The sequence below is a fragment of the Staurois parvus genome, unplaced genomic scaffold (assembly GCF_062004578.1).
Source record: "Staurois parvus isolate SC_StPar_1 unplaced genomic scaffold, SC_StPar_1.0 ptg000080l, whole genome shotgun sequence".
NCBI classification, from domain to species: Eukaryota; Metazoa; Chordata; class Amphibia; order Anura; family Ranidae; genus Staurois; species Staurois parvus.
Genome location: NW_028317876.1, coordinates 652,680 through 678,147, shown reverse-complemented (window position 1 = coordinate 678,147; position 25,468 = coordinate 652,680). Strand labels below are relative to the sequence as shown.

The 25,468-nt window shown below is 40.2% G+C and overlaps 1 protein-coding gene across 7 annotated transcripts in view; it reads right to left on the bottom strand.

Annotated features, from left to right (window-relative positions):
• Window positions 1–886: 886 nt before the first annotated feature.
• The window catches only part of PCM1 (pericentriolar material 1), a 173,136-nt gene continuing 148,554 nt past the window's right edge, over window positions 887–25,468 (bottom strand). For all 7 annotated transcript variants that reach the window (XM_089669565.1, XM_089669561.1, XM_089669566.1 and 4 more), the window contains 7 exons: window positions 24,928–25,054; window positions 8,542–8,699; window positions 8,371–8,443; window positions 6,515–6,711; window positions 5,030–5,119; window positions 4,821–4,944; window positions 887–1,165 (listed from right to left, as the gene is read on the bottom strand). In XM_089669565.1, coding sequence (XP_089525691.1) covers window positions 1,140–1,165; window positions 4,821–4,944; window positions 5,030–5,119; window positions 6,515–6,711; window positions 8,371–8,443; window positions 8,542–8,699; window positions 24,928–25,054 — 795 coding nt within the window. In that variant the 3' untranslated portion in view covers window positions 887–1,139. The remainder of the gene's footprint in view (window positions 1,166–4,820; window positions 4,945–5,029; window positions 5,120–6,514; window positions 6,712–8,370; window positions 8,444–8,541; window positions 8,700–24,927; window positions 25,055–25,468) is intronic.

Genomic DNA, 25,468 nt, shown 5'->3' with positions numbered 1-25,468 from the left:
TAGATTTACCTTCAACTATGTAGTGCAAGGGCTTGCCTAACTGGATACAATTCAAAGTGTAATTTAGGTTTGACCTCATATTATATGGTGTTTGGTAAATCTAAAGAAAAATTCTCAAGAAAATTGAATAGTGAGTGTATGGTCAGCCTTAGAAACATTTGGAGACAACACGATTTAATATGAGTTAGAGGCAGTTATCAGCTCATGAGATTTCTGGCAGAATCAATGTATGTATTTTTTACTTCTCAACTTGATAAAACACCATAAAATATATTTTTGACACTAACGGGAGGCTGCCGCCTCTCGCAGCTAATTGCACCCACTCACATGTAATCGCTCAAACAGCAATTATAAGCGGGTGATCAGCCCTGGAGGAAGGCAGTCTGTATCCAGGGTTGATCACTTGCATGTGATTGCAGCATGAGCGATTACATACGAGAGGTGTGACTAGCTGCGATACCCAGCAGTCTCCCATTGCTTTCAATGGGGATGCCTACTTTCAGCTAATTGCGGGAAACCCCGCTGCAGTTCTCACAGGTAATCCCTGCCAGGGTGCATTTGCAATGTGAATGCACCCTAAACCTTATGCTACATGTTAAGAGATAAAACCTCTTACAGTGCATTGTGTAGGCTGCCATTGTTAACCTCTCCCTTCTGATAAAATTAGTTCCCCACTTGTCTTGCTGACGCTTTGGCTTTATTGCTTTAAAAGCTATTAACTTAGAACATGTTTACAGATCAGAAATCCTGAATTTTGTAATAGCATGCATGTTACAGGTCTGAATTAAGCATAAATGCAAAACGAGCAGAAATATAATATTTTCAGGAACATCAGCCCCAAACCTCTTTTACGATAGGTGTACGTCAGGTAATAAAAGAACACATATACAACAAGCCAAACTTTATTTAGAACATCATTCTAACAATCAGAATTTACAAAAATCCATACAAAGAATGATTAGGAGAACATAGAGAACAATTTTCATACTCTTGGATCAACTGAGGTTTCCAACAAGTTCCTTTTTTTTTCCTTTTTTAAACAGGACCTAAACAGCAGTGTCCTAACATTTTATTACAAACTCAAGGTATAGTGCAGATTTAAACTCTGAAATTCAGGCTTGTGGGTTCTGCTTTTTGTTTCATCCAGAATGAGCTCCATTACTTTCTGCAACAATAGAAAGCACACATTAAACAACTTTAAATAAACTAACCAAACAAAGCTGAGCATACACTGATTTTCATGTATAGATTCTTGTAAAAATCGTTGGCCAACGCATTTTTTCGCCATCAATATATAATTTGTATATTAATTTACATAGTTTATAAGGTTGCAGAGGATATAGACACAGGTCCATCCAGTACAACCTATGTATGTACACGTGTGTGGTGCTACATTCCGTACCTGTGACTTGTCTGTAGTTTCCTGGTGTACATCTTGATCCCTTTTTGTAAATCGGTAACATATTTGCTCTACACCAATAAGGTGGTACTATTCTAATCAGTAAGGGGTCTTTAAAATTAGAAATGGCGGCTTAGCTATAACCTCTCCCTAAGGACTTGCGGGTGTAAGCTTCTGGATCTGATGATTTGTTCACATTAAGTTTCTCTAGTCTCTCTTGTACCTCTCTTCGGCAAAACATTTTATTTTAATTTTCATTGAAAAGTTTTCAATAAGTATACATATACAGTTAGGTTCATATATATTTGGACACAGGCAGAATTTTCATACTTTTGGCTCTGTATGCTACCAGAATAAATTAAAACGAAACAATCCAAATGAATTTGAAGTGCAGACTTTCAGCTTTAATTCAAGGGGTTGAGCATAAATATCAAGTACAAATTTTTGGAACTGCAACCATTTGTTATACACAGTCCATTCTCTGGGGCTCAAATGTAATTGGAAAAATGAATATAATCAAAAATAAAATGTTTATTTTTAATATTTTGTTGAGAATCATTTACTGGCAATGACTGCCTGAAGTCTGGAACCCATGGACATTACCAAAGACTGTGTTTCTTCCTTTCTGATGCTTTGCCAGGCTAACTGCAGCTGTCTTCAGTTGTTCTTTGTTTGTGGGTATTTCTGCCTTTAGTTTTGCCTTCAGCAAGTGAAATGTATGCTCAATTGGGTTGAGATCGGCCACTGCAGAATATTTAACTTCTTTTCCTTCAAAAGCTCCTGGGTTGCTTTTGCAGTGTGTTTTGGATCATTGTCCATCTGTACTGTGAAACGCCGGCCAATCAACTTTGCTGCATTTGGCTGAATCTGGGCTGACAGTATATCTTTAAACAGTGCAGAATTAATTCCGCTGCTCCTGTCACATCATCAATAAACACCAATGACCCAGTGCCACTGGAAGCAATGCATGCCCATGCCATCACACTGCCTCCACCATGCTTTACAGATGACTGTGTGCTTTGGATCATGAGCTGTTCCAAGCCTTCGCAACACTTTTTTCTTCCCGTCATTCTGGTACAGATTAATCTTTGTTTCATCTGTCCAAGTAATGCTTTTCCAGAACTGGTCTGGCTTCTTTATATGGATTTTGGCAAAGTCTAATCTGGCTTTTCTATTCTTCAGGCTTATGAATGGTTTGCACCTTGTGGTGAACCCTCTGTATTTGCTCTTGTGAAGTCTTCTCTTGATTGTAGACTTTAACAATGATACACCCACCTCCCAGAGAGTGTCCTTCACTTGTCTGGAGGTTGTGAATGGGTTTTTCTTTACCAGAGAGAATCCTGCGATCAACCACCACTGTTGTCGTCTGTGGACGTCCTTTTTATGTTGCTGAGCTCACCAGTGTGTTTTTCTTTCCTCAGAATGTACCAAACTGTTGATTTGGCCACTCCTAATGTTGCTGCTATCTCTGATGGATTTGTTTTTGAAGCCTTACAATGGCCTGTTTCACTTGCATGGACAGCTCCTTTGAACGCATGATGTAGGTTCACAAGCAATAGATTACAAATGCAAATACCATACTTAGAACCAACTCCAGACCTTTTACCAGCTTAATTGATGAAGAAATAATGAAGGAGTAGCCCACACCTGGCCATGAAACAGCTTTTGATTCAATTGTCCAATTACTTTTGGTCCCTTGAAAAAGAGGGGTGGCTAATGTTAAGAACTGTAATTCCTATACCCTTCCTCCAATTTGGATGTACATACCCTCAAATTAAACCTGAGAGTGTGCACTTTCATCCCATATCCATTGTATAACTATAGCTTGAATATGATTTGGTAAATCCATTGCCTGTATCCAAATATATATGGACCTAACTGTACATTTAGTTACAGCAGATGGTGATGTTTACTTAAAGCAGAACTTCACCTGAAAAGAGAAATTCTGCTTAACCTCCTCCTCACCCACCTCCTCTCTAAAATGTTTTTTTTAGGAGTGCCTAGTTTTGACAGGTACCCACTCCCGCTTGGCTCTGCCTTTTTATTAAAAGTTAGCATTTAATTTTTTTTTTTTTTTTTTTAATTACAAGACCAAAGACAAATCCACCAATGGTTAAAGGATACTGTATATATCATTTTCACTGTAGAAATAAACTTATTAGAGTAGTAGTCGATTGTTAATAGTACCATTTCCAATACAATCAAGACAGTAAAATAAGCTATATAAAGGACAAAGTTTGGAAGTCTGCTGTTTGTACAATTTCAAATACAAATCACAGAAGTGTGGTTTTAGCATGTTAGCAAACAGCCTATCATTAAATGAGCTAATAACAATTATCTACTGTAATTTAAATTTTAGATCACAGAACTATAGAGAGGTTGGGAGGGAAGGTCTATGTCTTCCTTCCCTACTGGACACTGCCATAAATGTCGGATATTCCCTTTGCATATTCAGAGCATAGACTGCAGTACATAACATGAAAGGGGCACCAAAATCCGATTATTGCACTGCGTATTGAGATTTGTTTTGGGGTGTCATTTATTTAACACTGACCCTGGCAGTAGTTCGCAAAATGGATAAGATTATGGCAGGTCTCGGATATCTATTTTTCAAAGGAGAGGTGAGGAGGCCTAACCCACTCCAATACCTCTTAGCATAAGGGATGTTTGGGTTCAAAATGCTGTATTGATTTAATGAGTTATGAAATATGCTGAGGTTTTAGAGTCTTGGCTGACAACCCTTCTAGCAGAAATATGGGATTGCCAATTTCCTTCAGCTGAGCTATTAATGATTACGTATCTGTTAGCTGTCCGGATTGGTAAAGCTTGCGAGGGCAACAGTTTTATTAGGGTTTCTATACTAAAATTGTGGATTGGGTAATGAAGAAGTCTGCGTGTCTCACCAATTGATAACAAGGTCCTGACATCAGTTAACAGTCTGTGTATCGTATAAACTGAAAGGGGGTGGAGGGGGGGAGATCACTGGGCTATGCCTTCTTATGACAAGATGGCATAGGAGACTTGTGACATGACAGAAAGGCTGCTACACACACACAGCTATCTGCGTGCCCAGTATGTACGACCATTACACTGGCAGTCTCTGATTTATTCTGGATTTTGGACAGCAACACAAAGTTGTTGCCTCAGAATATAAGTACCGTGGAGAATAGTGTCCACAAGTCTAACAATCAAAATGAATGAGGGAAAATGCCTTAAGGGTCCTATCATGTGTATCCTTTTGTTTGAACATCATAAGGAACTGGTAGGCCCATACGTAGCTCAATTTCATCGGGTCACCCATACGCTGCACTGTAAATAACTGACCATTTAGAGAGTAAGTAACCAGTAGTGGTTTAACATATATATGGCGCAGGCCAGGCATCACAATATTATATTATGAAATGAACATTCAGGAACTCACCTGGCTCTTTCAGTGATAAAGCATCTCCCGCCAGCAAATCAGCACCAGGTCCTTGTCCATTTAAAATTTCATCACAGATATTGTTGTTTAGTTGCTCTTTTTCCATCTCAGCTATTAGTTCTGCCTGTGGAATGAATATAAAACATTAGCATCATATCTTGAAAAAATATAATCTTAACTTTCTAAAAAGCCTAAACCTAACTGAATACCTTGGGTAAAGCAAGTTTAAGAGGCAGATCCTCAAGTTTCACAAAGTCATCTTCATCAGACTTCTGACTCAAATTTCCAGAGCCAGTTTCCTGTTCAACAAAAAGCACATATCAGAGTTACTACAAATTGCATATATTGCCACTAAAGAGAATACTAAAGGACCTTCATTGTAGTGTACATAAGGTATGCTATGATGATTAAGTGGAACTATCCAAAGCTTTGCATTCTCCCCAAAAGACATTGCTTGCTTCCTATAAGAGCTGACTGCAGTAACTGAACGTATTTACAGTGAAATCATACTAACTCCTTCCTGTGGTCAAAGCACAGACCCTGCAATACCCTTACTGCAAAAGCATGGTAGAATCACTTCAATGCTTTTACCAATTCATTGGTTCAACACAGTACAATATTCACAGGCAGCCATAACCAGAGCCCAAAACACAGACTGCTGGCCGTAGTTTGCCAAAACAGGTTCTTACCGCTGCAATTTAATGAAATAGGATGGATTTGACCTTCTTTGGCTGTGTTGCATATTTACAATACTTATGCATAAAAAAAAAAAATACTGAGTGTTAAGACGACGCAATAATCAGTCCTTCACTGACTATTTAACCACTTAACTTCCTTAGGCTGTTTTAAAACATCCTGGACATGAAGATCTTAAAACAAGCTTATGGTTGTAGGAGCTTGGTATCTTCTTTTTCAGGCAGCAATCTGCTGTTCAGTAAAAGTGATCCGGGTGGCTCTGCAACCCATGCGTTTAAGTAAACTGTGACTTCGCAACACATGCAAGGCATCGCCACGAATGCTGGGGTGACAGCAACAATTTTTGAGCCATAATTCATTGCCGATTCTAAACTGATAACTGTAAAAGGTTTTAAAATATCACCTATGCAAAATTTTAGGTACTGTAGTTTTTTTGCCATTTCATGGTCACTCACCAATTTAGTCTTTACATGTTTGTTACATATCATCCAAACATTGGGTATTACATTGTGTATGCTGAAATTCATTTTAGTGTATGCTCCCCAAAAATATACATTTGATACACAGCTGAACAAATATTGTGCAACGTAAAAGATTGCAACTGCCACCATTTTATTCTGCATGTCAGACAGGCTCTCCCTTCAGCAATTTGAGAGACAAATGTGTCACCCAACTATCAACAATCTGCTGTGATTTTTTTGTCAACAAGCAATCACACAGATACATGATTGGATAAAAGCTGCTCCAGATGAGTAACAATTTATGCCTTTTTATTTTCTTAAATGGCTTTACAGTGTGTTTTAAAATACACTCTACATAACAAAATGAACACTAAAACTTTGTGACTGCAGCCTTGATGACAACCAATAGTTCAAGGTGTAGTTGAATCTTCACACACATGCTTTCAAATACTGTGTAAATTGAGCAGCACAATAAGAACATATACTGATCACAGTTCGACATTTGCAATGGTTAATAAATAAATAAAATAAACTTACATATTCATTAACTAGCACAGGGGAGTCAGTGGCAGGACTGCCAGGTCCAGAGCTCTCAGTTGATTCCAGACTTGACTTGGTATCCACGTCCACTGATGACAACAGATCACCATCTTTGTTTAAATTCAATGAAGCCGATACAATTTCAGCTGAGATATTAGGTTGATTCTGTTCCTCCGCTACATTTTGTACCTCTTCTAAAGTGAAACACAAATTTTTATTTTTAAATACAAAATAGACAGAAAGTTAAAATTCGTTGGTGCTGGAGATAAATGCAGAAAGATTCCTATATGCAACGGATTCTAAAATGGAGAGTAAATTCTGCTTTCAACATAGGCCCCACTTTCTAAACACTGGCTGTTAGTGTATTTAAAGTGAATGTACCGACCTTCTGAATTTAAGAGATCATTCAGAACAAATTTTAGACTCACCTGCACAAAAACTTTTTTTTTGCAGTACAAGGCAAATCTTTATTCTTAACCATATATCGTGAGGTAATCTGACCTCCCAGCAAGCCTCAGTTGTATAGCGAACAATAAGACAATCATAAAAAACAGTGATATGGTCGCTCATCATTTAGAGGTACAATTTCCCTGAGCCGGGGGGTTTTAGAGCATTTTGTTGTGGGAAAAGTGCCTTTCCTCTTTTGACCTCCTTACTAAACCTGTAAGTACATAACCAATAATAGGTCCTCCATATGAGTGAGGCATCTTTCACAGGCAGGCTCAGCTGTTCAGGCTTTTCACCATAAGATTCTGTGCATATGGACATAAATGAGATCATTCTTCAAATTTGTGTCATTACTTATTCTAGGGCATCAACACAGGAAAAAAAGGGCGGAAGGCAATACTTTTAGGTGTTCCACCAGAAATTGGTCCTTGAATACAGGATTCTGTTGATCAATCATTTCCTTAGTCCAATTAGGGGCAGATGTCTTTAGCAACTGGAGCAAGATGTTAGGAATAAGACCCATCCCTGGCTTCATCTTCTTAGATGGGCATATCCCCCCACAGGGGTCTTCAGGGACAAGGTTCTGCCACTGTTGGACCACTACAGCACCCTGTGGCTAACAATGCGATGCATTACATGCCAAGTTGAAAGCCTATGTAGGATCCACTGCCAAAAGCAATGTTGTAGACTGCCTCCCCCATTTTCATCAATAAAGGGTATGGGTACACACCCAAAGGACTAAGCCAAAGGGTCATCCTATCTGGGAAGATGCAAAAAAGAAGCGAGAAATCTTAATAGAAGAATCATAAGTTAAAAATGGAATTCAAGAGAGGTAAGCTTCTCTCAGTCAAGAGACTACTCCAATCACTAGCAAAAAAACTGAGGCTTACTGGTAATGGGAGAGGTCGTATAGGAGATGTCACTGTGGCTTTTTTTTTTTGCCAATGCCCAATCACCTGAAGGTAACACTTGATCACATCATCCCACAGAATTAGCATCCTCATGTCAGTGAGTGGCTGCTACAGGGGAGAGGAGGGAGCACCAACAATGGCTGCAGGATTCCCTGACCAGACTGGAGCACATTGAAAATAAGGATATTGATCTTATTTATACAGTCAGGCATGATAAGAAGGAGTAGGGGGGAGGGAACATATTTAGGAAAAGTTAGTTAGTATCTAGCTAGGGTTTTCTTCCACTTTATATTTTTTCATACATTAGGTTTATTTTTTTAGGAGGCAATTAATTTTATTTTTCAGGTTACCCAACTACTTCTGCACTGGTTAGGTAATTTTCTGAAATGTTAAAAATAACTAAATAATTGCAGAGATAATAAGCTTTACCCTTTCTTGTCTTCTTAGCTCAAGCCTATATGTAGCAGCATCAGGATGTGAGAACATCGACATTACCTGCTTCCTGTATGCATAGTTCTGCTGTGTATTCACTCTCTATTTCTGTTTCCATGATAGGATTTGTCAAAATCTACCAAATATGAAATTATAAAATTAGCCATTTGGATACTATACACAAAACAAGGCACTAATCAGTAACAACATTACCAGAATTTACAATATACGCACCTGTTCCTTTTCATTTTCATCAGTGGTTTCAGCATTGGCTTCCAGGGATGTCTGTACATCCACCGGGCGAGCTTCAAACTCATAATTCTCTTCCTCCTCATTCTCATCTTCCCCACTTCCATAGTTAGTCAACGCCTGTGTTTCTGCTTTGGATAGACCTGCCACCAAAATGAAACAAAAATATTAATATACTAACAGAAAAAAATTTACTTTTGCACTTAAAATTTTTTATAACTACCATACTTGTAAGTCTTTCTTATCAAAGTAGTCAAGAATGAGATTTCCCTTGCCAGCTAGCTGCCTTTATGCACCAACTGGGTAGTGTATGTTGTGGAGATAAATACAATTCATAAAGCAGCACAGAGAAGCACCAATGTCACAGTTTCAAAAAACACTTTCTACATAACATCTCATTCTATAAAAACCACACACCAGGGTTGTTAAAGTACACATTTTATGTATCGTGAACTGACACTCTTATGATCGGTATATCAGTCTTGGAAAATATTGGTACAGTTTTAGTACATTAACATTACTTTGTAACCTTGCAATCCTCTTTGCATGCTTGGCTGTGCAATTTGAATGAAGTAACTGACAAAATACAGGGGGCAATGCAATTCCTATCAGTACTAAGCTAGTGAACAAAGTTGACCATTATAACAGTTTTTTTTTTTTTTTTTTTTTTTTTTTGAGGAGGCGAGAGCAGGATGGCTTTTCAACTCATAAGGCAAGCAATCTGATAATCCCCAATCCTTGCACAGGAGTGAATTCTGAGGGTCCAAAGCCAAGATGGTATAAGAAAAACAAGTTTAAGATAATAGTTAACCACTTAAGGAGGAGGTTACCCGTGACCCCAAGTAGGAAAAAAAAATTCAGGCACTGGCTCTCGACAAGTTCACTACCATAATACAAGAGGATTTTTTAGATAAACGGCAACCAGAGGTTGCCAACGAGAACATGTTCTTGAACATAGTGTCAGCCATGGTCTAAAGATATGCCAAAATAAACCTGAATACGTATGTCAGACACACTTGGCAGTACAAGGATGTGCTGAGGAGTCTGATAAGGATACCTTTGCCCAGTTAGTGCTCCAAAAAGGAGCAATTTGAAACCCATTGTAGCTCTCCCATAAAACCTAACTAAGGGGCTAAAGATATGTATGACCTGGAGAGAACTTGAGTATATGGGTCAAACAGACACAGGAGCCTATAAGGAGGGGGTCCCTGAGACAACCTGTGATCTGAATGTTCAGGGTATGATAAAGTGTCTAATATACATTGCAAACACAGAGTGGGGCGATTATTTTTTCAACTTTCAACAATGTAAAGGGTATAATAATGTGTGAGTAGATGGGGTATAATGAATATGAAAGAAATATTGGCAGGTCTACAGGAGACCAGGCAGAGGCCAAGCTACTGCACTAGACATAGTGGCAGGTCAATAGGTGATTACACCAAAGTCAAGTTAATTACTGAAACATGGTTTTTGGGGTATGATAGGATATGCATCCCCATACAGATGTCAAGGATGTCAGGGACAAGATTGTAGACCTACACAAGGCTGGACTGGGCTACCAAACTATCGTCAAGCAGCTTGGTGAGAAGGTGACAACAGTTGGTGCAATCATTCGCAAATGGAAAAAACACAAAACAACTGTCAGTCTCCTTAGGTCTGGTGCACCATGCAAGATCTCACCTCGTGGAGTGTCAATGATCATGAGAACAATGAGGAATCATCCCAGAACTACACGTGAGGATCTTGTCAATGATCTCCAGGCAGCTGGGACCACAGTCACCAAGAAAACAATTGGTAACACTATGCCGACAAGGATTGAATTCCTGCAGTGCCCACAAGGTCCCTCTGCTTAAGAAAGCATATGTTCAGGCCCATCTGAAGTTTGACACTGAACATCTGAATGATGCAGAGGAGGACTGGTTGAAAGTGCTGTGGTCAGATGAGACCAAAATCGAGCTCTTTCGCATTAACTCAACTCGCCGTGTTTGGAGGAGGAGGAATGCTGCCTATGACCCCAAGAACACCATCCCAACTGTCAAACATGGTGGTGGAAATATTCTGCTTTGGGGGTGTTTTTCTGCTAAGGGGACAGGACAACTGCACCGCATTAAAGGAACAGGGCAATGTACCATCAAATCTTGGGTGAGAACTTTCTTCCCTCAGCCAGGGCATTAACCACCTCCCGCCCGCCATATAGTAATATGACGGACGCAAGGTGGTTCTCTCGTTCTGGGAGGACTTCATATGACGTCCTTCCATTCTCACCGCGCATGCGCGGCTCAGGAAGTGCGCAGTGCGGCGATCGGCGGTGCGCTGTGTCCCTTGGACACAGTGGATCACCAATCATGGAAAGAGCCGAAGATATCGGTTCTGTTATGTGATCACCGGTGTCCAATCACAGCTGATCACATGTAAACAGGGAAATGCCGGTTATCGGCATTTCTCTCCTCTTGAGCTGTCATGCTGATCATCGGTGCACTGATGATCAGTGGAGCCCCAGCAGTGCCACCTGTCAGTGTCCATCAGTGCCTTGTGCCAGTGCCCATCAGTGCCACATATCAGTGCCTACTAGTGCACATCAAAGCCAAATATCAGTGTCCATCAGTGATGCCTGTCAATGCCCATCAGTGCAGCCTCATTTGCGCACATCAGTGCAGCCTCATTTGCGCACATCAGTGCAGCCTCATTTGCGCACATCAGTGAAGGAGAAAAATCACTTATATACAAAATTTTATAACAAAAACTAAGAAAAAACTTTTTTTTTTTCAAACTTTTCAGTGGTTTTTGGTTTACGAAAAATAAAAAACCCAGAGTTGATTAAATACCACCAAAATAAAGCTGTCACAAAAAAATGATAAAAATTTTATATGGGCACAGTGTTGCATGACCGTGCAATTGTCATTCAAAGTGCAACAGCGCTGAAAGCTGGAAATTGGCATGGGCAGGAAAGGGGTATAAGTGCCCTGTAGGCTTGTGGTTAAAAATGGGTCATGGATGGGTGTTCCAGCATGACAGTGACCCAAAACACACGGCCAAGGCAACAAAGGAGTGGCTCAAGAAGAAGCACATTAAGGTCCTGGAGTGGCCTAGCCAGTCTCCAGACCTTAATCCGATTGAAAATCTGTGGAGGGAGCTGAAAGTTCGAGTTGCCAAACGTCAGCCACCAAACCTTAATAACTTGGAGAGGATCTGCCAAGAGGAGTGGGCCAAAATCCCTCCTGAGATGTATGCAAACCTGGTGGCCAACTACAAAAAATGTCTGACCTCTGATTGCCAACAAGGGATTTGCCACCAAGTACTAAGTCATGTTTTGTGAAGGGAATCAAATACTTATTTCCCCCATGAACATGCAAATCAGTGCATAATTTGTTAGAGACAGGATAGCAACACAAAATTCAAAAATGCATGTCTCAGTGTTACAAGACACATACCATTCGATTTTTAGACTGATCATTTATTCGTGAGTGGGCAGACATTAAAAATCAGCAGGGGATCAAATATTTATTTCCTTCACTGTATATCTAGTATGAACTTCCTCAAGAATCTATGATAGCTAGCTTATTGTGAGAAGATGAAGAACTGACTTAACTAAATTCCATCCAGGGAAGTTCACTTGAAAAATTCTGCCGTTTCACCAGCCTAGTCTGGATCAACAGTTGGCCTTGAATACAAACAGGGGATCCAGCTGTGTTACATCAGACTTGCATAAACAAAATATTTTGTTTTTCAGGAGCAAACAAAATCAGTCCCTGGCAGGAACATTTCCAAACATGGCACTGTTCCAAAAAGTGTTGGTACATGACCGGCTTTGCACACAATGAGGAAATAGATACTATTGTTGTAAATTTGGACAAAGTACACATTTTTAGCTATTGGCAATGTTTTGGAGGAGCTTCTGTCAAACACTGGACCCAAGACATGTCAATAAAAATTAACAATAACTTGACCTTTTGACATAATTGACCAATGGCATGCATGATACTACACTGTCATCTAAAGTTTGAAGTTAAAAAAAGCTTCTCTCATAGAAAGTTATCTTGAAAGGAATAGGTTCATGTGGGGACAGCTACCCAAACTTTCTAAAGAAAAGGCCAGCAGCACATCATCAATTAATGGAGGGAGGAGTCTGGTCATGGCGGTGAGGGAGAGCGCAATGTAAGCACTCTCCGCAAGGCTGCCGCCTGGTCCCTCATTGTGCCCTGTAATGCAGTAGATGAGACCGTAAAGCCCTACCTGTGAGTGGGGGGACCGTGCTGGAGACGAGGGGATGCTGCGAGTGCGGAGACTGTGGAGCGAGTCGGTCGGAGAGGAGGACGGGGCGTCTGGGGACTGCTGCAGCGAGACAGTTGGAGCCTTCCGTCTGGGGCAGCTTGGAGCCCGGAGGACGTGAAGCGGCCACGTGACCTCTCGCAAGGGAGTACTGGGAGGAGGAGAAGCCGGCCGGCGTTTCTAGGCAGAAGGAGACGCCTGCGTTTCTAGGCAGAGGGAGACGCCTGCGTTTCTAGGCAGAGGGAGACGCCGGCTCTCCCATTGATAAGCTGAACGCAGACCTACAAATAAAGGGACCCTGCAGGGGAATCCCCCCCTAATAAAATAAAAATATATATACAGTTGTGTTAAAAATAGCAGTCAGACATCACTAACCTGATCAATCACTGTTTTTGCCAAAGAGCACATTGACTGACCTAAAGAGAGATGGCGCAACATTTTGTGGACTGATGAAAGTAAGATTGTTCTTTTTGGGTCTAGTGGCCGGAGACAGTTTGTCAGATGACCCCCAAACACTAAATTCAAGCCACAGTACACTGTGAAGACAGTGAAGCATGGTTGCGCAAGCATCATGATATGGGGATGTTTCTCATACTACGGTGTTGGGCCTATTTATCGCATACCAGGGATCATGGATCAGTTTGAATACATCAGAATACTTGAAGAGGTCATGCTGCCTTATGCTGAAGAGGAAATGACCTTGAAATGGGTGTTCCAACAAGACAACGACCCCAAACACACCAGTAAACGTGCAACATCTTGGTTCCAGACCAACAAGATTGACGTTATGGAGTGGCCAGCCCAATCCCCGGATCTTAATCCAATAGAAAACTTGTGGGGTGACATCAAAAATGCAATTTCTGAGGCAAAACCAAGAAATAGAGAAGCACTGTGGAATGTAGTCCAATCATCCTGGGCTGGAATACCTGTTCACAGGTGCCAGAAGTTGATTGACTCCATGCAACACAGATGTACAGCAGTTCTCAGAAAAAGTGCTTATACAACTAAACATTAAGTGATTCAAAGGAAAGCAAAATCTTCAAACATTTTTCAGTTTATATAGTGAATGTTTGAGTTTGTAAAGAAGAATACAAACACTGCTATTTTTTTGAACAGTCTAATAATCACTTTTCTTCAATTTGTTTAGAGGAACAACACAAATTTGATATATTTTTCTTCATGTTTTGATTTGGAATAGATTGTGTAGTGCTCCCAATGCATTTGTGTGTATGGAAATAAAAGCTATATGAAGGAATTTGAGCTTTATTCACTTTTTTCAACACACTGCTATTATTTTGAACACAACTGTATATAATAAAGCAAAGGTGCAATACAGGCGGAGGGGCTGGAGAGAACCACAGCTCACAGCCCACAGAAGGAAGAGCTGGAAGTCACCCCATATGGAAGAGCGAACGGCAGGAGGGTGAGTGAGAGCTGATGGAGTAATGAAATGTATTGCATGAAATAAACTATACTCAAAGTGTATGTATAAGGGGAGATTACCCAGGGGGGTAGAAGAAAGGAAGAAAAAGTAACAAGAGCCTGATGGTGGAGAATTTAAAGCAATATATGGGACTGTATAATAACTAACCCTCCCCATAGAGTTTGGATAAGTGAAGCAAATTCCTGACAGCATGAAAAATAAGATAGCCAAAAGGAGGTGGACCCAAGAGTTCCCAAACAGGTACAATTAAAATATATATACCCTCACAGGGGAACCTGACCCCAGAAAGAAAACAAGGACTAAGTGAAAGGAGTGTGATGGAAGTCAGTATGGAAGAAAGTCCTAGACTATCCCTGGAAATGGCTAATAGTGGTCAAAAAAGGAGAGAAAGAGTGGAGGCGGTAGAACAAGAAAAGGAACTACAAATGCCAAACAAGAGAAATAGCAGAAATGTTTCAAAGCCTTGAAAAATCAATTAAACAAGAGATGGCGATAATACAGAAAGATCTGAGGCAAATGATAGCAAGAGTGGAAGAAACAGAGGGAAAAGTGGAAGAACAGGCCCAAACTATTTTGAAACTAGAAAAGCGGACGATAGAAATGAGAAAAGAACAAAGAAAGCTGCTATATAGGATAGAGGATCAAGAAAATAGGGATAGGAGATGTAATCTAAGGATAAGAGGAGTACCAGAGATTTCACACGATGAAGACCTAATGGGAATAATATGTAAAATCCTGAATACTACAATGGACAGATCGATATCAGAGACGCTTAAATTGGACAGTGTGTATAGAATAGGAATGCTCCAACAAGAAGGGGGTAAAGAAAAATCAAGAGAATATAATTGTGCGATTCCATAATCTTGGGGATAAAGAAGAGATACAGTCAGGTCCATAAATATTGGGACATCGCCACAATTCTAACATTTTTGGCTCTATACACCACCACAATGGATTTGAAATGAAACGAACAAGATGTGCTTTAACTGCAGACTGTCAGCTTTAATTTGAGGGTATTTACATCCAAATCAGGTGAACGGTGTAGGAATTACAACAGTTTGCATATGTGCCTCCCACTTGTTAAGGGACCAAAAGTAATGGGACAGTTGGCTTCTCAGCTGTTCCATGGCCAGGTGTGTGTTTTCCCTCATTATCCCAATTACAATGAGCAGATAAAAGGTCCAGAGTTCATTTCAAGTGTGCTATTTGCATTTGGAATCTGTTGCTGTCAACTCTCAAGATGAGATCCAAAGAGCTGTCACTATCAGTGAAGCAAGCCATCATTAGGCTGAAAAAACAAAATAAACCCATCAGAGAGATAGCAAAAAAATTAGGCGTGGCCAAAACAACTGTTTGGAACATTCTTAAAGAGAAGGAACGCACCAGTGAGCTCAGCAACACCAAAAGACCCGGAAGACCAGGAAAACAACTGTGGTTGATGACCGAAGAATTATTTTCCTGGTGAAGAAAAAGACCCTTCACAACAGTTGGCCAGATCAAGAACACTCTCCAGGAGATAGGTGTATGTGTGTCAAAGTCAACAATCAAGAGAAGACTTCACCAGAGTGAATACAGAGGGTTCACCACAAGATGTAAACCATTGGTGAGCCTCAAAAACAGGAAGGCCAGATTAGAGTTTGCCAAACGACATCTAAAAAAGCCTTCACAGTTCTGGAACAACATCCTATGGACAGATGAGACCAAGATCAACTTGTACCAGAGTGATGGGAAGAGAAGAGTATGGAGAAGGAAAGGAACTGCTCATGATCCTAAGCATACCACCTCATCAGTGAAGCATGGTGGTGGTAGTGCCATGGCGTGGGCATGTATAGCTGCCAATGGAACTGGTTCTCTTGTATTTATTGATGATGTGACTGCTGACAAAAGCAGCAGGATGAATTCTGAAGTGTTTCGGGCAATATTATCTGCTCATATTCAGCCAAATGCTTCAGAACTCATTGGACGCCGTTTCACAGTGCAGATGGACAATGACCCAAAGCAGACTGCAAAAGCAACCAAAGAGTTTTTTAAGGGAAAGAAGTGGAATGTTATGCAATGGCCAAGTCAATCACCTGACCTGAATCCGATTGAGCATGCATTTCACTTGCTGAAGACAGAAACAATTGAGTACTGTCCGTGATACTTTTTTTATTTGCACTAACATACAATTTTGAGGACAAGCTTTCGGGGTATGTCCCCTTCTTCAAGGTCTAAGCAGTACGATTACAAATCACAAAGTTTAAGCAGAATGTATCAAGGAACATAAAGAAGATGACCTCTGCACACCTGTAGGACACCATTTCTCACAACCAGGCCACAATATGGAAGACCTCAATATTTTAGTTCTGAAAGGAAAATTTAAATTCATCCAGGAAAGAAAAACATTTGAACTAAGAATGATAATTCTATTTGACACAAAAGATAACGGCCTTAATTTGGACATGGGATTCCTCAACCATTATCCGACAGCTTTATGACTATTAGCTAAAACTTGACCCCCTCTGTGTGAGTGTTGTATCCCCCCCCCTCCCCCCCTCGCTTTTGATGTATCTTATCTGTAGCCCTTTTTTTTTTTTTTTTTTCTCAATCCCTTCTAACATTCTGCTTAAACTTTGTGATTTGTAATAGTACTGCTTAGACCTTGAAGAAGGGGACATACCCCGAAAGCTTGTCCTCAAAATTGTATTTTAGTGCAAATAAAAAAAGTATCACGGACAGTACTCAATTGTTTCTGTCGCAAATGCACTAATACGGCTACAATCACCTCTTGCTGAAGACAAAACTGAAGGGAAAATGCCCCAAGAACAAGCAGGAACTGAAGACAGTTGCAGTAGAGGCCTGGCAGAGCATCACCAGGGATGAAACCCAGCGTCTGGTGATGTCTATGCATTTCAGACTTCAGGCTGTAATTGACTGCAAAGGATTTGCAACTAAGTATTAAAAAGTGAAAGTTTGATTTATGAATATTCTGTCCCATTACTTTTGGTCCCTTAACAAGTGGGAGGCACATATGCAAACTGTTGTAATTCCTACACCGTTCACCTGATTTGGATGTAAATACCCTCAAATTAAAGCTGACAGTCTGCAGTTAAAGCACATCTTGTTCATTTCATTTCAAATCCACTGTGGTGGTGTATGGAGCCAAAAATGTTAGAATTGTGTCGATGTCCCAATATTTATGGACCTCAATGTATGGAAGAAAATAAAAGGAAGAGCATCGATTAAATATGGAGAAATGAATATTCAGATTTTTTCAGATCTAGCTGTAGAGACGCTGACAAGAAGGAGATCTCTGAAACCATTATCAGAACAGATGAAGAAGAAATACAGATGGAGGTTCCCGGAGTGTTTGATCGGATGGAAAAATGGACGGACAGCAAGACTAAGATTTCCTGAAGATATGAGAGAATTTTGTAAGAGGCTTGAATTAGAGAAAATGGTGATACCTGGGTGGGAAGAGAAAGAAGGAGAGATAGGGGCTATGGGAAAAGAAAATTGGCAGGCAGTTGGAAGGAGGAATAGAGAATAGAGAGGAGGAGGAGGGGAGAGGGGTCTTATTTATTTATTTTTTTTCTACCCTCTCCTCTTCTTTCTTTAGCTTCAGTCCTTCCATATAGAAGGATCATCACAGAGGACGACAGGTGGCTGGCAAACTGCCCATGGTCGGAGCACCACCTTAAAAACTTGAATCAAGAGTGGTATAGGGACCACAAATGACTTGTAAGCAAAAAGGTAGCCTAAGGGATGGGGAGGGTGGTGGGAGGAGGGGGAAGGGGAAATTGAGGGTGGGGGGGAGAGTAAAGGGATAAGAGTGATACTCAGCAAAAAGAAAGGAGATAAAAGAACTAGGGAGAACCCTGGGGAAAGAAAGAATGGAAAATATATATAGTAATGGAGGAGGTTAATTTTATGACTTACAATGTTAAAGGGCTAAATAGTTGGGAGAAAAGATTTAAGATACTTAGAGAAATACAAAAAAGATTTACTGAGGTAGTGTTTATACAGGAAACTCATCTAATACAAGAAACAAATGTGAAATTACATTCTAAGCACTACCCATTATGGTATTATCAGATTCCGCAATTAAACGTGCTAAAGGGGTGGCAATTGGGTTTGCGGAAAATTTAAGGTTTTGTTTGGAAGATAAAATGGAGGATCCGGAGGGGAGATTTTTATTCTTAAAGGGGAAATTGCAAGAGGTAGAATGTACATTAGCAAATATATATTGCCCCAATAAAAAAATCAGAGACCTACCTAAAGAACATACTGAAGAAGCTATTAGATTTTAAAAAAGGTAAACTAATTGTGGCAGGAGATTTTAATTGTTGCATGGAACCACAGCTTGACTCGACGTCTCATGTGTTGAGAGAGGGTAACAAACATTTGAAAGAATTAAGCAAAACAATACAATATTGTCAGTTGGTGGATAGTTGGAGAATTAAAAATCTAAGGGACAGAGATTATACATTCTATTCTCACGCACATGAGAGGTATTCAAGATTGGATTATATATTGGTAGATCATACACTTCTAGAGTCTTTGGTGAAAGCAAAGATAGAAATTATAACGCTATCCGATCATGCACCTGTCACAATAAGGTTAAAATGGGGAAGAGAACAAAAAAATGTAAATACGTGGAGATTAAATGAGACACTTCTTCAGGATCAGGAGACGGAACAGATAATTAAAAGAGAAATAGAATTATATTTCGAAAGAAATTAGACTGATAAGGTGTCGGTGGCGACTGTATGGGAAGCCCACAAGGCATATATTAGAGGAATCTTAATAGCAATTGGGGTAAAAAAGATAAAAGGAAAGGAAAGAGAGAATTAATAAACGTAATAGAGAATTATTTGAATTAGAACAGGTGCATAAAAAGAATATAACAAAAAAGAATAAGCAGAAGGTATTGGAAAAATGAGAACTAAATAAATTAATGGAGGGAGAAAAAAAGGAGTGTGTTTAATAAGATGAGTAGTGAAAAATATCGGTGGGGAGATAGACCAGGAAAATTCCTAATGAGAGCTCAAAGAAAAAAAAGAAAGGTAGGAACTATATAGAGAAAATAAGAGATAACAAAGGAGAACTAAAATATTCTACCAAAAATATCGCAAAAGTCTTTAAAGATTATTATAGTAAATTATATAATATCAATCCCCAACAGTGCATAAGAGATGAGGAAGAAAGAAGTAAAAAAAAGACAGACATACCTAGAAGAGGCGGGATTACCAAAATTGAGAGAAGAGCAGTTAATATCCCTAGAGAGAGCAATAACAGAAGAAAACATTTATAGTGCACTGAAGAGTACTATGGCAGGGAAAAGTCCAGGACCGGATGGGTATACTGTGAGATACTATAAGAAATTTAAAGATCAATTGATACCTAAATTAACTACATACATGAACGCATTGGGAGGGGAGATGGAAATGAGGAAGGAATCCCTCCAGGCTCATATCACTATAAAACCAAAAGAAGAGAAAGACAGTAAACAGTGTTCTAGTTATAGGCCGATATCCCTACTAAACAGATACCAAACTGTATGCAAAAGTGTTGGCAAGTAGGTTGAAGGAGCTAATACTGGAGTGGATCCATATGGATCAAGTGGGGTTTGTCCCTGGAAGAGAGGGTAGGGATAATGGAATAAGATCAATAATGCTCATACAAAAAAGTAAGAGAAAAATTCCCTGTATTGTTACTTTCTGTAGACGCTGAAAAAGCGTGTGACACAGTAGACTGGGGGTATATGTTGGATACACTGAAAGTCCTGGGTATGGGCCCTAGAATGAGAATATGGATAGGGAAATTGTACAGTCAACCATCAGCTGCAATAAAGGTTAACGGGGAAATATCAGAGAGCTTTAAGCTGTATAATGGGACACGTCAGGGATGCCCTTTGTCACCGCTGCTGTTTGTCCTGTCCTTAGAATCCCTTTTAGAGAAAAAATTTAAAATACAGATATTAAGGGAATTAGGATAGGAGAGACAGAGCATAAAGATGCGGCGTATGCCGACGACATGCTCTTCTATGTAGGTAACCCAAGGATAACATTACCCAATTTAAAGAAAACACTGAAGGAATATGGGGAGTTGTCTAACTTGAAAATTAACCCAACTAAAACAGAAATCGTGAATATAAATCTTCCAAGAGGAGAGAGAAAGGCCTTGCAAAGGGAATTTTCTTTCTCTTGGAAGGAAAAAACTAAAATATTTAGGAATAAATTTAGCTGTCTCCTTGAAGAATCTATACAAGTAAATTATATTCCATTATTAAACGAAATTAAAATTTGGGATAGGTGGTATATCGTGGATAGGACGAATAAATGTAATTAAAATGGTAATCGTCCCAAAAATTTTATATAAATTCCAGATGATCCCAATAAAGCTGCCAGGACTGTATTTTAGGACGATGAAAAAAATTATGCTAAAATTCATATGGAGAAATAAAAAACCTAGACTAAGTTATGAAGTTCTAACTTGAAACAAAGAAAACAAGGGTTTAGGTGTACTGGATTTCAGAAGATATTATAATGCAGTATTGATAGCACAAATTTTTGATTGGACACATACAGTATTTTTCGCTCCATAAGACACACTTTTTTCCCCCAAAAAAGGGGGGAAAATGTCAGTGCGTCTTATGGAGCGAATATAAAGCGGCCGGTCCGGTATCTCTGCCGCCACTATGTCAGAATATCGGGCTGGCCGCTCAGCTGTTCTCTCTTGCAGGGCCTTACCTGTTCCTCGCTCCAGCGCTGTACAGTCTTCCCACGCTGACTTCTGTGACAGCCGGGTGCCCACTGCGCATGACAGGTCCCAGAAGGCGCCGGGCCATTCACAACGCGCCACGCTTCTCGCGCATGCGCAGTGGGCACCCGGCTGTCACAGAAGCCAGCGCGGGAAGAAGAGGGAAGGACAACTCCGCGAAAGTGGGAGCAGGTACCCGCTCCCCCTCCTTCCCCAAAGGTCAGCAGTCTCTGGTCACCCCCTGCACTGTCTGCAGTCTCTGGTTATTCCCTGCACTGTCTGCAGTCTCTGCTTATTCCCTGCACTGTCTGCAGTCTCTGCTTATTCCCTGCACTGTCTGCAGTCTCTGCTTATTCCCTGCACTGTCTGCAGTCTCTGCTAATTCCCTGCACTGTCTGCAGTCTCTGCTAATTCCCTGCACTGTCTGCAGTCTCTGCTAATTCCCTGCACTGTCTGCAGTCTCTGCTAATTCCCTGCACTGTCTGCAGTCTCTGCTAATTCCCTGCACTGTCTGCAGTCTCTGCTAATTCCCTGCACTGTCTGCAGTCTCTGCTTATTCCCTGCACTGTCTGCAGTCTCTGGTCATCTGTACTGTGTCCCTGGTATTTTCCCTGTACTATGTCCGCAGTCTCTGGTCATCTCCTGTACTATATCCGCAGTCTCTGATCATCTCCTGTACTATGTCTGCAGTCTCTGATCATCTCCTGTACTATGTCTGCAGTCTCTGGTCATCTCCTATACTATGTCCGCAGTCTCTGATCATCTCCTATACTATGTCCACAGTCTTTGGTCATCTCCTGTACTGTGTCTGCAGTCTCTGGTCATCTCCTGTACTGTGTCTGCAGTCTCCGGTCATCTCCTGCACTGTGTCCGCAGTCTCTGGTCATCTCCTGCACTGTGTCCGCAGTCTCTGGTCATCTCCTGCACTGTGTCTGCAGTCCATTAGTTCAGAATATTTTTTTTTCTTGTTTTCCTCCTCTAAAACCTAGGTGCGTCTTATGGTCAGGTGCGTCTTATGGAGCGAAAAATACGGTAATTCACAGGGGAAAAGTTGGATAAATATAGAAAACACTAAGTAAAACACATTTGGATAGGATACTATGGTTGCCACCTCACTTTCGTGGAGTGATAGAAAGTACAAGTGTATTTACAAGAATTGTTTTGAGAGCTTGGGACATAATGCACAAACAGATGGGATGGGAATATAACTCTATGTTGATGCCTATTGTAAACACAGTTTTTTTTTCCACCGGGGAATGAAAAGATTTCAGGGAGATGGATAAGGAAGGGAGATGCTCAATTAAGAGACCTAATGAAAAGGCGAGGGAATTTGTCCCTTAGTAAAATTAAAGAAGGAGTTGTTCACTAAAGTAGATGAGTGGCGGTATCTACAAATAAAACATTTCATAGAAAAACTTCCTAGGCTCCTAAGGAAGAAAGAACAATGGAACCCATTTGAAAATTTGTTTACTACACGGGGAGATGGGAAACCTGGAACTTCGAAAATATAAAAAATTCTTACTAAGTTAACAACAAATATGGTACCCACATATATGGAGATATGGGAGAAGGAATTAGGAATAAAAACAGAGGAGGATACACAAAAAAAGATTTATAAGTTAACACATGGTAATGTGAGCATGGAGGAGGTAGAGTTAAACTATAAATGTTTGGAGAGGTGATATATGATACCAAATATAGTACACAAACAAAATAGGGATAAATCACCTTTATGTTGGAGGGGTTGTGGGGAACAGGGCACAGTAGGTCACATTTGGTGGGAATGTTACAAAATTCAAAAATATTGGGAAGAAGTACTTCACTTGACACAAGAAATAACTGGGATAAAAATACTAAAGGAGCCAGGGATATGTATCTTACATGAAACAGAGTTAACGGTTGAAAGGTATAAAAATTCTGGGTTATTGCACTATATTAATGCAGCAAAGGGTTTGATTACTACATTCTGGATGGAACAGGAAGCACCAAAAATATCGGGCTGGATTAAAAAGGATATATAGGATGGAAGAACTATACCATATAGATGAGGATAAAGCGGAGTGTTTTCGTGAGAAATGGAAAAAGTGGGAGGAGTTTAAGTTTAAATTAATTGAAATTGTATAGGAAAGAAAAATAAATGAATACCCTAGAACTCCAAAAGACAGTGAAAGGATGCTGAAAAGGGGTGGGGGGGGGTTGGGAGGGGAAGGCAAGGTGTGGGATAGGGAGGGGGGAAGGGGGAGTTTGTATTTTTTGTACCTTGGGTGAAAATTATGGAATAAGTTATATTGAAATTTTGATTGATGGAAGAGATAAAATGTAAAACTTAATGAAATATTAATAATACAAAAAAAGGCAAGCAGCACAAGCTAAAAATTGAACTTTGGGATGACATTAAATCTACACTACAAGAGAACTCTATTTCCTGCAATCACTTGAGTAGCCTTGGAAATCACAAACAGCTATGATGCAAGCTAAATTAGTTTTTGGTGTATCCCTATAGCATACAAACCATGGTCAATGCTTATTTGCTAGCAAGGTTAGGATAGAGTGTGCATGTGTGTTGAAGGCATATTTGTAGTACTCTCTATGTCCTGTATTATTTTTCGACAATTGTAAGTAGTTGGTATATGCAACACTCTTGCTTAGTAAGAACACAGTAATACTACAGGCTCTTAAAGTTCCTTGTTGTAAGGTAGCTGAAAAGATTACAAGCAAAAACAACCACCACACCAGGCGGAGCTAAAAGAGGACTCGGAGCCATTAGTAAAAAGTGAACCGGGGGCACTTGGTATAGTGGGACTGTCCCCTCCATGACATGCTGTGACTGCAGGATGATAAGATATGTTCAGAGTAGGAGGCAATGCTATAAGTACTCGAAAAACGCAGACAGCTGGTAGGACGTGAGGATCAAATGACTGGAAGTGACCAAAGTCACTGTGGACAGGCAGCAAGAATGGATCGAAATTGCATGAGAGTCTATGCAAGCTGGAGATGCAGCAGCAGGAGATGCTTCCTCGAGGTGTATGGTGGGAAAATACATGGAACATGCATGCAGAAAACCCTGCCCAGTGGGAAACACCAGCACTCACTTTCAGTGTTAATCCCTTCTGCGGAGAAACAGAAGGAAAACAGGAAGCGACTGTGCCCAGCAAACAAAGCAAATTAGGTAGTTCCTGATGCTCGACCCAACTGTACCTCCTTACCTTAAGAGTTCCTTAGAGAAAGGGCAAGCGCCAAGTTTTTGTTTTTTTTTCTCTATCAAAAACACAAGGGAGAGACAATAGCCATGTGCACTTGGCCTTATAGATTTAATAAAGAGAGACATGTATCAGATTTGGACAACCATAGAGAACGGCCACATGAGCATTCAAAATCTACTGGCCTTCAGCACAAGCTGCATAAACCTTCAGAGCCTGTTTACACCTCTGCAATGTATGGGTTTTCGTGTGTTGTGGCAAGCTGCATTAGATGCTATGCACCTCAGTGTACAATTTCTTTTTGCGGCACAGGTATGTTAGTGTGCCATTCAAAATACATGGTACTGCAACACACCAATGCACATATAGTGTGTTGCTGTAATAGGTTGGTGTGAACAGACTCCTAAGTTTGGTTCTGCCAGCTGGAATATGTCAAGAGAGGGAAGTCAGAGCCAGAAGATCAGGAAAGACTTACCAAGTGAAACTAGAACAATTATGACAGGCTTATTAACTAGCCCGAACACCCACTCTCCTCCCCTCCCCCTACTTCCCATGGGGGTTTGAGACTACCCATAAAGAAATATAAAACTACACCCGCTGGGTAAAGTGCACATGAAAATCCATAAAACACTAAGCACTGAACAAGAGAAATCAGCAGCCAGTAAAGACATTGATTATAACAGAAAAAGCCAGTAAAACAAACAAAAAAAATCCTACTGATGGACACAGGAATGTTCTCATTTCCATCTTCTTCCTCTGAAATGTCAGATCTCCCACTATGAGCTTCAGAAACATCAATATGTTTGTTTTGCGACTTTGATAGGACCTCTGTTTCATCCTTGTCCTAGGAAAAACAACAATTGAGATATTGAAAAGAAAAAAAAAAGCAACAAAGTACTAACTAAATAGTAACACATTTACATGTACCCAATACCCAGAAATGATACTTAACATTATATTAACCTCTGGCACTGCAGAATAGACATAGGCATGAAAGATTGCTGGCAGCAATCTGCTCACTGCTCAGCAAGCATGCTGTCGCTGAATCATCGTTTGGCTTCCCTGTGCCTTCTCCAAATATACATGATGACCCATTCAATCTATTCACTATTAAGCTGCTTGAGAATCTATTGCACACAGTACTGCTCTAAACTAACCTATATTCCCCAATATACATTCCAGTACCAATGGATTGGGGAAAGGACAACGTGGTGCCAATATTTAAAAAGGGGTTAAAGTCTTTACCAAGTAATTATAG